At 46.3% G+C, this 17,773-nt stretch overlaps 3 protein-coding genes across 7 annotated transcripts in view; 1 reads left to right on the top strand and 2 right to left on the bottom strand.

Annotated features, from left to right (window-relative positions):
• Positions 1 to 433: 433 nt before the first annotated feature.
• On the bottom strand, positions 434 to 2,848 carry FAM187A (family with sequence similarity 187 member A). The gene has a single exon (XM_027517247.1). It carries the CDS (start codon positions 1,727 to 1,729, stop codon positions 467 to 469), a length of 1,263 nt encoding a protein of 420 aa, XP_027373048.1. The 5' UTR covers positions 1,730 to 2,848; the 3' UTR covers positions 434 to 466.
• On the bottom strand, positions 2,287 to 7,352 carry CCDC103 (coiled-coil domain containing 103). Of its 4 annotated transcripts, none has more exons than XM_027517248.1 (4): positions 6,833 to 7,352; positions 4,928 to 5,079; positions 4,117 to 4,249; positions 2,287 to 3,453 (listed from the first exon to the last, which is right to left on the bottom strand). In XM_027517248.1, exons 2-4 carry the CDS (start codon positions 5,068 to 5,070, stop codon positions 3,022 to 3,024), a joined length of 708 nt encoding a protein of 235 aa, XP_027373049.1. In that variant the 5' UTR covers positions 5,071 to 5,079; positions 6,833 to 7,352; the 3' UTR covers positions 2,287 to 3,021. The 4 variants fall into 4 exon arrangements, with proteins under 4 accessions (XP_027373049.1, XP_027373050.1, XP_027373051.1 ...); XM_027517249.1 differs by having other exon boundaries at positions 7,023 to 7,352; XM_027517250.1 differs by having other exon boundaries at positions 7,031 to 7,352.
• A 21-nt stretch (positions 7,353 to 7,373) lies between these two features.
• EFTUD2 (elongation factor Tu GTP binding domain containing 2) overlaps positions 7,374 to 17,773 on the top strand; it is a 36,430-nt gene continuing 26,030 nt past the window's right edge. Inside the window, exons 1-2 of one of the 2 annotated variants that reach the window (XM_027517241.1) lie at positions 7,374 to 7,480; positions 10,506 to 10,614. In XM_027517241.1, the coding sequence (XP_027373042.1) occupies positions 10,510 to 10,614 (105 nt within the window). In that variant the 5' untranslated portion in view covers positions 7,374 to 7,480; positions 10,506 to 10,509. Of the gene's footprint in view, positions 7,481 to 7,825; positions 7,950 to 10,505; positions 10,615 to 17,773 lie in introns of those variants that run through there. The other variant, XM_027517242.1, reaches the window with a different exon arrangement.

Raw genomic sequence — 17,773 nt, 5'->3', positions numbered from 1 at the left:
CACTTTCCTCACCCATTTCTCCTGTCCTGGTCTCTACCTTTATTCCCAAACTCACCATTTCTACCTGCTGGTCCTGGGATGAGGCTGGGAAAGAAGACAAAGAGGATATACTAGGTACCCCAACTCTTTTCTTCCTCTCTCTGCTACCTTCAGTTCAAACAGCACCCACTTGGCAATCCACTAAGGCAAGAAAATAAAGCACATCAAACACAGTCAACACCAGATAGCAGATAAATATTAGGTTACCTTCTTCCTTCTCTAAGCATGAAGTCAGAAGACACGTCACGTGCACTCCGACTACTTCCATCCTGGACTCAGTTCCCCATCTCCCACCTGCTTAGGCTTCCCTGCTTCCCAGATGAGGTTCCAGACTTGCTCACGAAAATGGGGGGCAGGTTCGCATGCCTCGCCCCCAACCAGAGGCATCTGGTACCATTTAACAAACACATTTGAGCACAGCTGGTCTTCAGAGCTGGGGGCGAAAGAGCCTGGGGGAGAAGTTGGGACAAAAACGGAATAAGTAACAGCAGCAACGACAAAGGTGAATGCTGATAAAGATGACCGTGATGAGCATGTAGCCTATCAGAATGAGCCCCAGGGCGGCCCGAGTCTCGGGGTCGGAGAAGGAGACCGGGTAGCGACCTGGAGATGTCACGCCCAGTCGGAACCCAGCAATGCGCTCGCCCTGCCGCCAGCAATAGTAGATGCCCCGGTCTTCCAGCTGGGTGAAGCGGATGTGAAGATGGTTGCCGTGGTCGATGAACACCCTCATGGACCCATTGACGCCCTTCAGGTACTGCGTGCGGTAGAGGTACTGGTGGTCCTTGTCCCAGGCCACGGCGTGCTCTGGCCGGGCCCCAGGGCAGGAGATGATGAGTCCATGGCCCAGCCTCTGCTGGTGGAACTGAATGGGCACCTGAGGCAACCAGGGCCGGCTGCCCACTTTGGACACATAGTTGAAGATGGCCATCACGCCCTCCTGGACCTTCTTCTTCTCGCAGGGCATCAGGCAGCTCCGAACCAGCAGCTCAGGGTTGTGGTCGCTGGCCTTGGCCCGGAGCTGCCTGGGCACAGCTCTCGAACCGCAAGACACCACGTTGGGCAGTATCTTGCGGTAGCGAGGAGAGAGGTCCGGGCTCTGCAGGTAGCACAGACCGATACGCCACTGCTCCCCGCGCACCCCGCAGCGGTCGCAGGGGGTCCACTCCCAGAAGGTGGTGAAGACGCGGAGGCTCCCGTGGTACTCGTCTTCCAAGGGTTCCTGGCCCTGGTCCTTGAAGGTAGCCACCATCCCCTCACTGCTCTGGATGTCCACGTCGTAGGCGTAAAAGTAGTCTCCCTTGCGGGTGCCGCAAAAATACAAGCCGGAGTCCTCCGGCTGCGCCCGGAAGACTAAGAGGCTGAACATGCGGATGCTGAAGCGGACCAGCATGTCGCTGCCCACGCGCACCTGGGCGGCCTCCGTCAGCACCCGCCCATCAAAGTCCGTCAGCACTTTGGTGTGGCTGCTGCCCAGGTGCTTCTGATAGTACCAGACGACAGCGGACACCTCCTCCGGCTTGCAGGGGCAGGGGAGCTCGAAGCTCATGTCGGTCAGGTAGGCCGCGTTGTCAAACATCAGGAAAGCCGGGCAGGGGGTCCTCTGAAAGATGTTCTCTTTCTCCACTATTTCAAAGGCCTGGAGGCTCCCCCACGCCCACAGGAGCACAGTGGTGTGGGCCAGGTTCATGCCTGTGCAAGGGAAGGGTCAGAGCGGGTGGGGCAAACCCGAGGCACTAAAGGCCTATGGGGCTTCTAGCAATCACTGCTGGGAGGAGGCATCTATATGAGGAAAGGATTAAGCAGCCAGGAAAAGAAGCAACAGTCTGCAGAGGAAGCTGCCATAGGCAAGGCAGTTGATTCCTAGTTAACATACAAGATGCCCTTCTCATGTTCCAGATGTGATCTTGAGGAGAAAACCATTCTAGAATCTGGCTCCCTCTCCCCTTTCTAGAACTCTAGCATTCTAGAACACTGGGTCAGGGGAAGCCAGGAGAAGAAACAAGGGCCCAGGTACAAGTTCGGGAAAATCTCTGCCCTTCTGCTTCAGGCTCTGCCCTGCCTGCCTGCCTGGTGGAAAGGTCTTCCCTTTGGTTAATCTGAGAGTTGAAGGAAACCCTCCCACCTGCACATTGGGCCATCTGAAGATACCTGGAGGCTGGCCAGGCCTGAGCTGAAGGCTTGGGGCTTTCTCAGGCCCAACCTGCATGGGAACTCAGCCCCTGGAGAAAAATATTCCACTTCAAATGAGGTAGCATTTGATCATTTATTGACTAAATGTCCATTCATTGGTTTCTGGTGATGAATACTCTTGTTTAAGGGCTATGGAGGATGAACTGGGAGATTGGGATTGACCATATGTAGACTACTATGTATAAAATAGATAACTAATGAGAATCTACTGTATACCACAGGTAACTCTACTCAATGCTCTGTGGTCACCTAAATGGGAAGGAAATCTAATACATATATATATATATATATATATATATATATATATATATATAGGTGATTCACTTTGCTATACAGAAGAAACTAAAAACATTGTAAGGCAACTATACTCCAATAAAAATCAATTTAAAAAAAAAGAACTATGGAGATCAGTATTTGTTAACCATGGAGGATTAACAATTTTGGTTTTTCCTTGTTTTGAGTGGAGGCTGCAATGGTGGTACCAGTGTTTGGTTGGGTGCTCACCCATATCTCAGGGCCATGGGCTAGCAGACTGGCAGGCTCTAAGGGTGGAAAGCAAAAGTCTTTCAGCTTGGCCCTTGACCATCCTGTAGATCTACAAAGTTCAGAATATGAAGCCCCCAAGGGGCTGGGGGAAAAGTGAAAATTCAGTTCCTGCTTTGGTTGTGAAAATTCTAAATCCAAAAGGGAATCCAGTGTGGGTTTCTGATTAGAGTCCTGCAGAGCCCCCAAGACCATCAAAAAATGCCTCTGATGACCAGTGGGGGCCTCTGAAGGTAAATGGTCCCATCAGTCCACGTGGTATAGCATCAGCAGCTCTTGCAGCAGACCCTCCTCCTCCTGAAGCCCACCCGGCTGCTCCCCCAGACCCTGCCCCTCCGAGCTGGGGGTGCCCATGGCCTGCAACTTCTGAAACAAGGCTCTGCAGCTCTCTCTCTCTGCACGGCTCATCAGGCTCAGGTTCAGGGTGAAGCGCCCAGTGCTGGCCAGGCTGTGCAGGATCCCCAGCACCGCCCGGCAATCAGCAGGCCTCACGTGATCAGCCAGCGCCACCAGCATCTCCCCTAGAAGTCCAAACCCCACGTCCATCTGGAAGAGGCGGCCCAGCTTCGGGCCCCCGAGCTGCAGCAGGGCCTCATAGCGCTCTGGCCCGCTGCGCAAGTGTCGCCGCCAGTCACGGTAGAACTCGGCTGAGGTCTCAGGCTGGAAGAGCGTTTTCTCCTGGGTCACAAAGGAAGGGAAAGAGAGTGCAGAGCTCTTCCAACTGCTCTGTGACAGCAAGGGGAACCCATGGGTTTTCAGTTCTGGTATTGGTCTCTGAGCACTGGCAAGGCCGCAGTCCCTGTGGGCCTCATTTTCAGATGAAGGAACAGGGGATGGGATGGGGAGGGAGGATCCCAAGAGGAAAAAATGCAGGCCATGATGTGAGATTCTCAGCTGTACCAGGACTTTCCTACTGATGAGTGTGGACATAGCCCTGTTCTACAAGTGTAAGTCAGACTTCACTCTGAGCAGGGTGGGGGTGGGAGGTATTTGGAAACTTCAGGAGGAAAAAAAAGAACTCAAGTGTTCAGGGTTTGACAGGCTGTATCTCCTTCCCAACCCTGCAAGAGGATCAGATTCTCTACCATATAACCCAAGGCAGGGCACCCCAAATGTGATCTGGGAATGCAAGCCAAGGGCTGATGGACAGGGGCCTGCCAAGTACACCTTTCTGACTTGATCTGGCAGGTGTGGGCTTCATCACCCACCGGTTGCTTTTCTTTCTGGAACTGGAGACAGAAGGTTGTTTCCGTTGGCTTTACATGAGACACAAGGAAAACCTATGTGTTGTAAGATAGGATGGGAGGCTGAGGGCAGAGATTCCTGCTGGGCCTCACCTACCAGGGAGAGTTCATTGCTTTCATCCTGGAAGGGCCTTCCCTGACTAGTGTGACAGTTCCAGGGCACAGGCCTCTTTCCTCCCATCTTGTCCTTCTGTTCCAGCGGCTTCAGATGTGATGCAAGGACGATACCCCTATGGGCAAAGGCCAGAGATTAGGGGATGGACTTTATGCTGCCTGTAAGTATGAGGTGGCTGGACTCTGCATGAAACAGGCTGGATCTGTTGGCAAGCCCATATGAGAAAAATAACAGCAAAAGTAACTGATAACTTTTGAGCACTTCCCATGTGTTAGGTATCGTGCTCAGAATCTTATGTGCAATAACGTTTAATCATGACAATAGTTACACTCTCTTACAGATGAGGAATAGTGGCTCAGATAGGGAAAATAATTTGCATAAGATCACACAGGTAGCCAGAGAAGGCAATGGCACCCCACTCCAGTACTCCTGCCTGGAAAATCCCATGGACAGAGGAGCCTGGTAGGCTGCAGTCCATGGGGTCGCTGAGGGTTGGGCGCAACTGAGCAACTTCACTTTCACTTTTCACTTTCATGCGTTGGAGAAGGAAATGGCAACCCACTCCAGTGTTCTTGCCTGGAGAATCCCAGGGACGGGGGAGCCTGGTGGGCTGCCGTCTATGGGGTCGCACAGAGTCGGACATGACTGAAGTGACTTAGCAGCAGCAGCAGCACACAGGTAGCAGAAGGTAGGGCTAAGACTGAGCCCAGAATGGTCTGAGGCCAGGTGCATGCTTTTATCCACTATAGTAAACCAGAACAGGAGAGCCTGAGAAAAATGGCATTAAGCTGACCTGAATTCCTCATAGGAAGCTACCTTCTGTTCCACTGCCCGTAACTTGGCAGCATTCTCCCGTTTGTACTTCTCATCAGCAATGAGTGCAGCCTGCAGCTCTTTCTCCAAAGCCTTGAAGTTGATGACGTCATTCCTTTTCATGGCCCCTGCCTAGGAAGGCAAAGGAAATGAATGTCAAACAGAAGACGAATATCAGGGATAGGGGGGGTAGTGGGCGTTTGCATCTGGATTCTTTGCCAGCCAACAAAACGACCCCAAAGCACTCTGGACATCTAGTCACTTATCTTGGGGTGTGTTAAAAAAATCTAGTTCTCTGTTTTACAGAGGGGAGCTGAGTCACACAGTGAGGTCTTACTTAAGATTTGTTGTCGCCGAAAACAGTCTTGACTTTCAATTTAGTGCCTTATCTTAATTTTGTTCTCTGCCTCTGAAAATATTTTTTAATTGGAATTTAATTGACATTAAATGTTATATTAGTTTCAGGTGTACAACACAGTAATTCAACATTTATATACATTACCAGATGATCACCACAATGTTTAGTTACCATCTGTCATAATTTAAGAGTTATTACAATATTATTGACTTATTCCCTATTTTGTATGTTACATTCTCATAACAATATATCTTATGGCTGGAAGTTTGTGCCTCTTAATCTATTTCATCCATTCCTCCCCGCTACCTTCCCCTGTAGCAACCACCAGTGTGTTCTCAGTATCTGTGAATCTTTCTGTTTTCCTTGTTTTGTTTTTTAGATTTCACATATAAGTGAAATCATGCAGTATTTAACTTTCTCTGTCTTAAAATACCCTGTAATACCCTATAACACCTTAGCATAACACCCTCTAGGTCCATCCATATTGTTTTAAATAGCAATTTTTCATTCTTTTTTATTCTGTCTCTAAAAATATTTTAGTATTGGTGCTTTGGCTGAGGAAGCATTTCGATTTCAGAATTTAGTTCCTTCACATTTCCACAAAGACTCACTATATACAAGTTGCAATAGAGGCCCTCACAAAATCAGAACTACTGTAAGCTATTCTTGAGCCCAGGGATAAAAATTCACCCATTGCTAAGTTAAGCATTAGTCGTTCTGTCCTGTCACAGCTGCGACCTCATGGATTGTAGCCCACCAGGCAGCTCTTGGATGGTATCATCGACTCGATGGACATGGGTTTGGGTGGACTCCAGGAGTTGGTGTTGGACAGGGAAGCCTGACGTGCTGCGGTTCGTGGGGTCGCAAAGAGTCGGACACGACTGAGCGACTGCACTTAACTGAACTGAAGGCGGCTCTGTCCATGGAATTCTCCAGGCAAGAATACTGGAGTGGGTTGCCATTCCCTTCTCCAGTGTTATGTTCCCCATCCAGGGATCCAACCCGGGTCTCCCACACTGCAGGCAGATTCTTTACGATCTGAGCCACCAGGGAAGCACCCATCCTTAAATGTCTTTTAAGGAGGAAAGATACTTTCCACCCGAAACCAGATGCAATGATTGAGCAGGAAATCAAGCAGACGCGACAGAGGAAGGGGCTTAATGATTCCGGTTTGCAAATCCCTCTGTCCAGCGCAAGGCTGAAGCATAAATCTCTAGGTACTTGGGCAACCTCTTTAGTTCTATGTACTTCTGCAACTTCCGCATATCTGAGGCTGATTAATTCGTTCTATAGAGAGATCACCTATACGAGTTTTAATCTTGGATCCGCATTTACTGCTGTGAGACCCTTCTAAACCTTACTACTGCTGCTCCGAGCTATTAGCTAAAGATCACGTGGCGAAATCATCCCCACCAAACTCTTCAGTCCCTGGGATCTCCCAGGCAAGAATACTGGAGTGGGTTGCCATTTCCTCCTCCAGGGCATTTTCCTGACCCAGGTCTCCAGCACTGCAGGCAGATTCTTTACCGTCTGAGCCACCAGGGAAGCCCCAACACGGAAGCAGGAGGTCTAAAACCAACCCTCCACCCTAACACGGGTAAGCGAAAGACCAAGAAGTAGGGTGGGCTGGCCAGGAACTGAACTCAGGTGTCCTGACTCCGGCCTAGTTCTGAGCCTTTCCCAGTCACTGAAAATCTAGAACACTTAATCCTCCTGCCCTTTGACCTTCACCCCAGCAGCCGGGGCCTCGGTTTCCTTTCTTTCTTTCTTTGGGGATACCCAGATACTGCCGGACGAAGTCAGCTCAGCGTAGACCACAGCAGCTGTGGTTGCCTAGCAACTGCTACAACAGCCTCCCACGTGATCGCCCCGAAGGCCCCCCGGTCAGGGTGGCCCCGAGGCGCCTGATCAGATTCACGCCTCCTCAGGCTTCGGTTTCTTTGGAGCAGCCCACACCGTGGTTTGGGGACCCTCAGTTCCTCTTCTCAGGTTCTTGTGTCCGCAGCCGGGATTCCTCCGAGCTGGTCCACAGGCAGAGGGCTGCCCTCCCGGGAAGAAACGCGACCGCGGCGCCTGTGGGGTCCTTCCGAACGGCGGGCGCAGGCGGTGAGGCGGCGTGGGGCGGAAGCACGGTCTCCAGCGGCCGACTGGGAGTTTTTGGCTGAGCAACGGGAGGTGAGTGCCGCTGGTCAGCGTCAGGGGAGGCTTACTCTGGTGGAATGGGAAATTAAATGTCAGATCTGGAAGAGATGCTATATGTTATATGCCACGTTCACTTTACAGATGGGTAAATTGAGGCGTGGAGTAGGATAGAGAATGAAAGCCCGCGCCCCCCCCCCCCCCCCCCCCCCCCCCCCGCCACCGATTCCTGGGTTCCCTGCGTGTCGTCCGTCTGTAAAACCCTTTCCCTGGGCAGGGGTCGTTCTTGCAGTGTCTATTCCCCTATCTTACTCTCTCTTCCAACTGTGCCGCCTTCATTTCTCTATCAAGCTCCCTCCGTCGTTACTGTGTGTTGCTTTGAGAGCCTGCATTGTAGCGGGAAGCTGCAGTGAAGTTTGGTACCGAAATTCACTAGTTTTGTGCAACTGTGGGCAGGTCAGCTGTCTTCTCTGTGCCTTGTTGGAGCCATACATTTCGTCATTCAGTAAGTGGTTCTGTTTTGTGCCAGGCACCCTTTTAAGTGAAAACAAACAAAAACAGTCCTTGCTTAAACTGTAGTTGGAGAGGTGACGGTAAATACATAGATCCTTGTATATCTATGTATATACTTGTATATCTTGTATATACAAGAATAAATACTTGTCAGCTAATGATAAATGTTAATAAAAATAATAAAACATTGAAAATAGGGGTTGGAGAGTGTGTATGTGAGGGGAGGAGTTTTTTAGAGTGACAAGGGAAGGTTTCTCAGAGAAGGTGCTGTTTTAGTAGAGACCTGAGTGAGATGAAGGAACAAGGTATACAGGCCCGAGGGAAGAGCATTTTGGAAGAGTAGTGCAATGGCCCTGAAGCAGAAATGATTTGGATTATTTCATGAACAGTCTTGTATAGAAATTTCTGCAGTCATTTCATAGGTGTCTTGGGAGAATGAAATGTGCACAGAGATGATAGCTCTTTGGAAATAAAAAGAATATGCATATGAAAGTTTGTGATAATTTACATTTTCTTATTAGTAGTGGAGCTATTATTTCTCTATTTTATCCACAGTCAGCACTCAACAAGGGGCACTGAAGGAGGTGGAGGGATTACCCTCATGGAGTAAATACCAGTATCTCAAAATTGAACGTTCTGGTCAGTTAACATTTATCCGGTGCCTACTTATGTGAAGTGGTGTCTTGGGCATTGGCACATGGGCACAAGGAGCACAGGGTTCTTGTATTCAAGAATGGCCAAAAAAGTTTTTTAACTAAGAAATACAAATAAAACAGACAAAAGAATGGCTAAAAAATAATGCCAGCTAACATTGACTGATTCTGGAATCGTGATGAATTCTTTACGCAGCCTATTTTGTTTAATTCTCATAACGCTTTATATGATGAAAATGAATCACTTTATTTTCCAGTTGAAGAAACAGGCTTGGAGAGGTGAATAGTTTACTTAAAGTGACAGAGTTGTCATAGTTATTAAGTGACAAATTTTGGATTCAAATCTAGGTCTACCAGTTCCAGAGCCCTGACCAGTAATCCATGCTCTGGTCTGTTGTCTATTACTTGTAAGCTGTAGAGTTGTTGAGGGTAATTAGTGCAGTTAACTACTGTTGATGACAGAAGTAAATGCTGATAAAGACACAAAAGGCTGTAGCATCATAGGTGAGTGAGAAATTGAGGCTCTAGGAAGACTTGAAGGAAATGGTCTTTGAACAGCTTTTTGAATAGAATTTCAATACTTGAAGTGGAGACAGCCCACAAGATATTTATTAACTGCAGAGAAAAAACAAGTATCTTTATACAGTGGAAAGGCCTGGTAGACACCACCATAATCAAGTGGTTAAGTTAACATCACCACTGATGGAAGAGATTAAAATCACATGCCACTTGTTAGGAGTTGCACTAAAAAGAGCACAGCCTCACTACTGTGATAGTCTTACCAAAAAAAAAAAAAAAAAAGCATAACGACTCTAATCATGAGGAAATATCAGACAAACTTAAATTCAGGAACATTCTACAAACTCACTAGCCTATAATCTTCAAAAGTGTCAAGTCATAGAAATCAAGGAAAGACCAAGGATTGTTCCAGATTGAAAGAGACTAAAGACATGATAGCCAGGTGCAAACATGGAGTCCTTTGCTGTGCAGGACATGAGTGGAACAATTTCTGAAACTTGTATGGGGGCCTGTGGATTAGGTGTAGTAATGTGTCAGTATTTTCTGATTTTGATGGCTGTATTGTGGTTATATAGAAGAATGTCCTTGTTTGTAGAAATCACACACACTAAGAGCAGGGGTTGGCAAACTTTGTCTATTAAGGGCCAGATAGTAAATATTTTAGGCTCTGAGGGCCATATAGTCTCAGAGACAGCTCCTCAGCTGTTACAGGGTGAAAGCAGCCACCGAGAGTATAAAAAACGGGCATGGCTGTGTTCTAGTAAAGCTGTTTTCATAGACACTGAAATTTGAATTTCATAGAACTAATTGTCATGTATCATGAAATACTGTTCTTTTGACTTTTTTTTCCAAATGTTTAAAAATATTAAAAAAATCATACCTTCCAGGCCGTTATGGGAACAGCCAGATTTGGCCACAGGCTATAGTTTACCAACTCCTGCACTAAAGTCTGAAGAGGTGATGAGACATTGTGTCAGCAACTTATTCTCAAATAACTTAGGAAAAAGTGATGTGCACTGTTTCTGCAACTTCCTGTATTTAATTACTTTAAAATTAAAATTCTTTTAGTATTAAAAAAAAAACCAACAAGCGGGCTGGGACTTCTCTGGCAGTCCAGTGGTTAGGACTCCACGCTTCTACGGCAGGGGGCGTGGGTTCAAGCGCTGGTGGAGGGAGGGGAAGAAGTGGGCAAAGTGTATGTGAACAGACGCAGGATTAGGACAGAGAGGAGGGAGAAGTACAGGGCTTTAGAGGAGCAGGTGGTGGGTTGATGTAACTGGAGAGGAGAGTGTGTGAAGGGATATGGTCAACCATAGGCCAGGGTGGAGGCCTCGGTTTCCTCACCAGCATCTAACTTTTCTCTTGTTGAATTTTAGCACCATGGATACTGACTTGTATGACGAGTTTGGGAATTACATCGGACCAGAGCTTGATTCTGATGAAGATGATGATGAATTGGGCAGAGAGACCAAAGATCTTGATGAGGTAAAACAAATATATTACTTTTTCTCATCTCTGTTTTTTAAAAAAGCAATGAAATAGTGAATCTTCTGTGCTCCTATAGTAACCTGTATTTATCTCTAACATTGCCCTTTTTATAATTATTATGATTTAATTTGGTTCTTATACTGCCCCTAAGAAAGCTTGACGTTCCAAAGGAGCATATAAGGTAATTTCATTGGTAGGGTGGTTTTATATTCTGAGTTCTAGTTCTTCAGGTAGTAGCTCTTCTTCCATTTGCTTGAAGTGCCTTTTGCTATCATGAATAGTTCTAACTTAGAAAAGGTAGTCAGCTCTTTCAAGGGCTGCTGTCCTGGGAGCTCCCTCATAAACTCAGGTTTTAAAGATGTATAGGGCCTTTCCTGGTGGTTCAGTAGTTAAGAATCACCTACCAATGCAGGGGACATGTGTTTGATCAGTGATCCAGGAAGATTCCACATGCTGTGGAGCAACTAAATCCGTGCGCCACAACTACTGAGCCAAAGCTCAAGGGCCCTTGAGCCGCAACTAGTGAAGCCTGCCTGAAATGAGAAGTCTGTGCACCACAACGAAGGTAGCCTCCACTTGCCGCGACTAGAGAAAGCCCGCGAGCAGCAACGAAGAAAAAAAATACACAAAAGCAGTGGAAAGGGAAGACACAGATTCCTGTGCCGCCTCTTCAGGAGAGTTACAGAGGATGAGGTTCAGAAGGGTTTGAGGCTTGCAGAAGACGCCGAAGGTGGCTTTTATGTTGTAGCACCGTTCAGAACAAAGTAAGAAGCACACCGATGAGCCCACTGTGCCTCGGTGGAGGGTTGCTATTAATGGGCCAGCAGAAGAGCAGGAGAAAAGTCTTGACTGCCATTTGTCTTCTTCATCAGAGAAACTGTCCTTCAAACCAGAAAAAATAGAATAAACACTGGAAAAAGAAAATTGAAACCATGTAGGTGAAAAGGGAGTAGCTCACACCTTTAGATGAGTTCAAGTCTCCAGGCCCCAGATGAATTGTGTCCTGGGTGGGATGGTGGGTGAGACGTTGCACAGGTAAGCTAGTAAGCTTAAGAAAATGAGGCATGGCCATGGTGCTAAAAAGTGAATCGGGAAACTCCTACTTTTCAAAGAGGAAGAAAAGGTACTGCCTTCAGAAACTATGGACTAGTGAGTGCTATGCATCCGTGGTAAAAATTATGGAAGGAATTTTAGAATAGATGACTGTTGAACACTTAGGAAGCCAGGATGAGTTTTTAAAATAATAAATTTCTCTTGATCCCATTACTAGATATAAGTCATAGGTATGTTGTGGATATTATGTGTATCCTGGTTTGGGCAAGGCATATATTTTTTTTTTAATAAACCAGTTTTCTTTTTTAAAATATTTTAAAGAGATTATTTTTCATTATACAAGTAACTCACGAATCCAGTTCAAACCAAATAGGAAGGCTTCCTTGATCTTCATTTCATTTCACTCCCTTTCCCCACTGTAATTCATGATGTCCTTGTGGAAAGACAATGCACTGAGTTATAATGCAATTTGGAGAGGTTCCAACCAGTTGAACAGTGGGACCCAGAGAGTGTTAGTTACTGGATCATCACCAGAGCTCTTGTGACATAACCCTGGCATCCATGCTTGGTCCTGTCCTTTTTAATCTTTTTATCAATGACTTAGGTGAAGATAGAGAAGAGAGGTGTATAAGATTTGCACATGACATAAGCCAGTATACTGGATGCATGCTCAGTTGCTAAGTCATGTCCAACTCTGTATGACCCTATGGACTACAGCCCGCCAGGCTCCTCTGTCCATGGGATTCTCCAGGTAAGAATACTGGAGTGGGTTGCCCTCTAGGGGATCTTCCCAACACAGGGACCAAACCCGTATCTCTTACATCTCCTGCGTTGGCAGGCGGATTCTTTACCACTGAGCCACTTGGTATATATATATATATATATATCCTGGTGTGTATATATATGTGTGTGTGTGTGTGTGTATATATATATTCTGGTATATATTCCAGACAATATACTGGATAACAGAATCTAAGGTCAAAGATTCTTGAACTTGAATCTTTGAATACTGAGCTAAATGAAGTCCATGAAGTCATTCAGTATTTGTCAAGTACTTACTGTTTGCAGGAAATCCTGATGCAGAAGGGAGCCAAGGCACTATCCATGCCCTCCCGGCACAGGCTCCTTGCCAGGAGAGATGAAGTACAAGCAAGGTTTATAATAGGATACAGGGAAGGACAAGCACTGTTTAAGTCCTAGTAGCTTGTGTCTGTAGGGACATCTCTGGTGATCCAGTGGCCAAGACTCTGTACGTCCAGTTCAGGGGACCCTGGTTCAATTCCTGGTCAGGAAACTACATCCCATATGTCACAACTAAGAGTTCACATGCCCCAGCTAAAGTTTCTACATGTGGTTGTTCAGTTGCTGGGTGGTGTCCTTCTCTTTGCGACTCTTTGCTGTGGACTGCAGCATGCCAGACTTCCCTGTCCTTCACCATCTCCCGGAGCTTGCTCAGACTCATGTCCATTGAGTTGGTGATGCCATCCAACCATCTCCTTTGTCATCCCCTTCTTCTCCTCCTGCCTTCAATCTCTCCCAGCATCAAAATCTTTTCCAGTGAGGTGTCTCTTCCCATCAGGTGGCCAAAATATTAGAGCTTCAGCATCAGTTCGTCCCGTGAATATTCAGGGTTGATTTCCTTTAGGATTGAGTGGTTTGATCTCCTTGATGTCCAAGATCCCTCATGCTGCAAAGAAAATCAAAGATCCCTCCTGCATACTGCAACTAAGACCTGGCACAGCAAATAATAATTTAAAAAAAAAAACTCACATTTTTAGTAATAATATATAAGGAAGGGTCATTCCTGGCTAGATTGACCACAAAAAATACCTGAGGAAGTCACATTGAAAGTGGACCTGAAGAATGAGTAGGCATCTGTGGGGAGAGAGAGAGTAGAGTGATTAGTGATTGCCCAGGCTGGGGGCAGGAACTAGGTGGGTAATGACTAAAGGGTACAAGGGTTTTAGGTGGGGCGTGATACAAATAATCTAAATTTAATTGTGATGGTTACCCAGCTGTGAGTATACTGAAGACCACTGAACCGTAGGCAGATTGTGTGGCATGTGACTTAGATCTCACTGAGGCTGTTAACAACAACATAAACTAAAAATAAAAGCGGGGGGAATGGCTAAACAATGTTTGACTGTTTTCACCTCAGTCCAGAGGGTTGAGGGAATCATACTCTAGTAGAAGCTCCTCAGTATTATGGCTTGGGCGAGGCTCTCTCCTTGTTCAATGAACTCACGAATTCTTTCTATTTCATTCTTACATCTGTTACCACAAGAACTCTGGTGTACACATGCTTTTTTTACCTGTAGAAGTTACAAAGTGTGTATAGTTGCATGGTGCGCCTGAACTTTTTTTTCAATCTTTGTTTCTTTGGCTGTGCTCTTAGTTGTAGCACAAGAGATCTTTGACCTTGGGGCATCTGGAATCTAGTTCCCTGACCAGGGCTCGAACCCAGGCCTCTTGCACTACGAGCACAGAGTCTTTGCCACCGGACCACCAGGGAAGTCCCTCTTTACATGTATTTTTAATGTAGGTAAATGGTATCATGTTGTCTCTCTCATTCTGTTTCTTGCTTTTGCCACTCAGTCTTGTGGTGAGTGATGTATTTTTAGGATCCATCCCTGTTGCTGTGTGTCTGTCTAGTTTGTGGCATCTGATTGCTGCTCCATTCTCCCTGATGTATATCACCCAGGATACCTGCCAGCAGCCTTCCCTCATCACAGATAATACTGCAGTGGCTATTCTCGGGTATACCCAGTTATGCTCCATGTGAACATTTCTGGGGGTTATATTATATTCCCTGAAGCAGAGTTGCTGATGATAGGGTTGTATATATACTTAATGTGTTTATACTGTCAGGTTCCTCTTCAGCATGGCTGTACTCGTCCAGACTTTCTAGCTGGGTGAGAATCCTATAGCCTCCTAGTCCACATAGGTGCATAGATTTTTTTAAAAATACTTTTTATGGAGGTGTGTAACAGTGAAGAGCTTCCCTGGTAGCTCAGCTGGTAAAGAATCCACCTGCAGTGCAGGAGACCCCAGTTTGATTCCTGGGCTGGGAAGATCCCCTGAAGAAGGGATAGGCTACGCACTCTAGTATTGGGCTTCTCTGGTGGTTCAGATGGTTAAGAATCGCCTGCAGTGTGGGAGACCTGGGTTCAATCCCTGTGTTGGGAAGATCCCCTGGAGGAGGGCATGACAAGCCAATCCAATATTCTTGCCTGGAGAATCCCCATGAATAGAGGAGCCTGATGGGCTACAGTCCATGGGGTTGCAAAGAGTTGGACACGACTAAGCGACTGAGCACAGCACAGCAGTGAAGAGATACATAGGATTTTAATAATGGAGACAGGGAAGAAGGAAGGCTATTCTAGAAAGGAGTGGAGTTTGCAGGAACCAAAAGGTTTTGTTATTTCATCGTAGTCCTTTCTTGACCCAAGAGCTCCCTTCCATTACCTCCCATTTCCCTGTTTCCCTATTCGACTCATCTCTGAAGAGTTGTTACTTGCTGTCTCCAAATCCTTTTCTCCCTTTTTTCCCTCAAACCTACTTCTGTTCTTTGCCTCTCCCATTCCACAGAGATGGCTGTCGTCAAGGTCATCAGTGACCTCTGTGTCAGACCCCATCCTCACCCTACCTGCCCTGCCTGCAGCACCTAACCCCGCTAATTACTCCCTCTTTAAAACACTCTCTTTCCTGGACTTCCAGGGAACCTCTGGACTTTCCTTCTCTCTTCTGACTGGTCCTCCTCAGTCTTTGCTGCTGGTTCCTCCTCATCTCCCTGACCTCCTAACTGTCAACAGGTCCCAAAGCTCCATTACTGATAGCTGTTCTCTGTCTACACTCACTCCCCTGCTCATCTTATCCAATGTATCAAATACCTTCTATTAACTAAGGACTCTCAAATGTTATCTCCAGCCTGGACTTTGCTCTTGAACCTCAGGTGGTATGTCCAGCTTCCTATTTGGCATCTCTATTTGGTATCTAATATAGCATCTCAAACTCAGCATATCTAAGACCTAAACACAGAACTTCCCCACCCCCTGTCTCCTGCCTCCAATTACTCTCACTGTCTTCCTCATATCATTAAAGACAGTACATTCCCCAGATCAAAAACCTTGCCTCTTTTTTTTCACTCCACTTTGAATTCACTAGAAAATATTTTTGACTCTTTAAAAGTATATGCAGAATCCAGCCTCTTCTGACCACTGTCCCAGCTGCTCCTCTAAGTGCCATTTCTTTCCTACTTCACTGCAGTAGCCTTCTATCGAATCTCCCTCCTTCCAGTATGTTCTCAGTATGAGAACCAGAGTGATTCTTCTAAAACAAAAGCCTGACTGTATCACTCCTCTGCTCAGAACTTCTAGAACCGGACCTCTCAGCCTTGCTACCATTGACATCTGGGGCCAGGTAATTCTTCATTGCAAGAGCTGTCCTGTGTTTTATGGGATATTGATCAGTATCCCTGGCTCATGCCCAGTAGGTCCCCCCACACACACACCCAGAAATGCCTTCAGATGTTGCCAAATGTTTCCCGGAAGGCAAAATTGCCTTTGTTGGGAAGCACTGCCATAAAGTCATATCACTTAGAATGATCCAGAGGATCCGACATGATCACCTGCTGTGTGATCTCAGCTCATACTGTTATCCCGTTATTTACTGAACTCTCACCATCCTGTCTTCCAACAGGAAACTGGCCTGTCTTGTGAGTAAATGCTATTATTATTGGAAGTATTCAACAGGGGCAGGAATAGGTAGAAAGACTTCCTTCATTTGATAGAGTTGGCTGTGTGCCAGACTGTGAGTTGAGCATGCAGAGTTGACTAGTTTTTACAGAGCTCCCATCCTGTGGGATTCCTGATGTGTGACATAGGGCAGGGCCCAGAAAAGTGCCTTCCATCTGCATCTACTTGTGACCAGTGGCCCTTAAGAAAGGGTTAGTTTTTTTTTTTCTTGGTTAGGATACATAGATTTATTTCTTTGTTATATCAGCTGACAGGGCCTGTAAGCAATTCCCTGGTGGCTCAGTAGTAAAGAATCTGCCTGCCAATGCAAAAGACTCAAGTTTGATCCCTTGGTCGGGAAGATCCCCTGGAGAAGGAAATGGCAACCCTCTCCAGTATTCTTGCCTGGAGTATCCCATGGAGGGAGGGGCCTGGCGGGTTTCAGTCCATGGGGTCCCAAAGAGTCAGGCTTAGGAACTAAACAGGAACAATCTAGCCCACGTTTAGTGCCCAGGTCTTGGTTCTGTAATCCCATTCTCTGATGAAGAAACTGGGACTCCTTAGATAAATGGCTGACTCTGGACAGGAGAAATACGAGATGAACCTGGAGCATCTTCTGGTGCTGTAAAGTAAGACGTGTTTAAAAACAGCAACCACACAACGATGGAGGCATATTGAAGGGACACAAGAGCCAATTAAAAGCTCCCAGTGACCAAAGAGGCAACAGCTTGAACAAAATTTAAGTATCACTGGATTCTTTCCCAAAGCATAAAATGAATATTCATGAGCTCATAATGGTAGAAATTAATAAATGAAGAGACCAATTTCTTTCCATAGGATTTCAATTAACTGATGTAAACATTCCACCCCTAAGAATACCACAACTCTACACTACTCTATATAAAATAGACAAGCAATAAGAACCCACTGTATAGCCCAAGGAACTTCACCCAGTACTTTGCAATGACCCAGATGGGGATAGAATCTAAGAAAGAGCAGATTTGTGCATGGGTATAACTGATTCACCTTGCTGTACAGCAGAAACCAGCACAACCCTGCATTCAACTGTACACCAACAAGAATTTAAAAAACAAAAACATAATTCCACTCTTAAGTGTAGGCTATACACAGTGACTTCATTCCAAAGAGTACAATATTGGGGAAAGAGGGTAACTTTACAGTGCAGAAACCTGCAAATAAGACCTTGGCTCGGTGATCAAGGTTAGCATCAGCAGTAGTAAGTCATATTGAGAATATACACCCTTGATGTGGGGTGAAAGTGCTGCTGTTCTCTGTGGTCATCCTTTCAAAATCCCTTAAGGTCTTAAGATCCCCAAATCCTACTTATGAGAAAAACTCAGTCAAATTCA

Source organism: Bos indicus x Bos taurus, chromosome 19 (assembly GCF_003369695.1).
Source record: "Bos indicus x Bos taurus breed Angus x Brahman F1 hybrid chromosome 19, Bos_hybrid_MaternalHap_v2.0, whole genome shotgun sequence".
NCBI classification, from domain to species: domain Eukaryota; kingdom Metazoa; phylum Chordata; class Mammalia; order Artiodactyla; family Bovidae; genus Bos; species Bos indicus x Bos taurus.
Note: the sequence above shows the minus strand (reverse complement) of the source record. Positions and strands in the feature narration are given on the sequence as shown.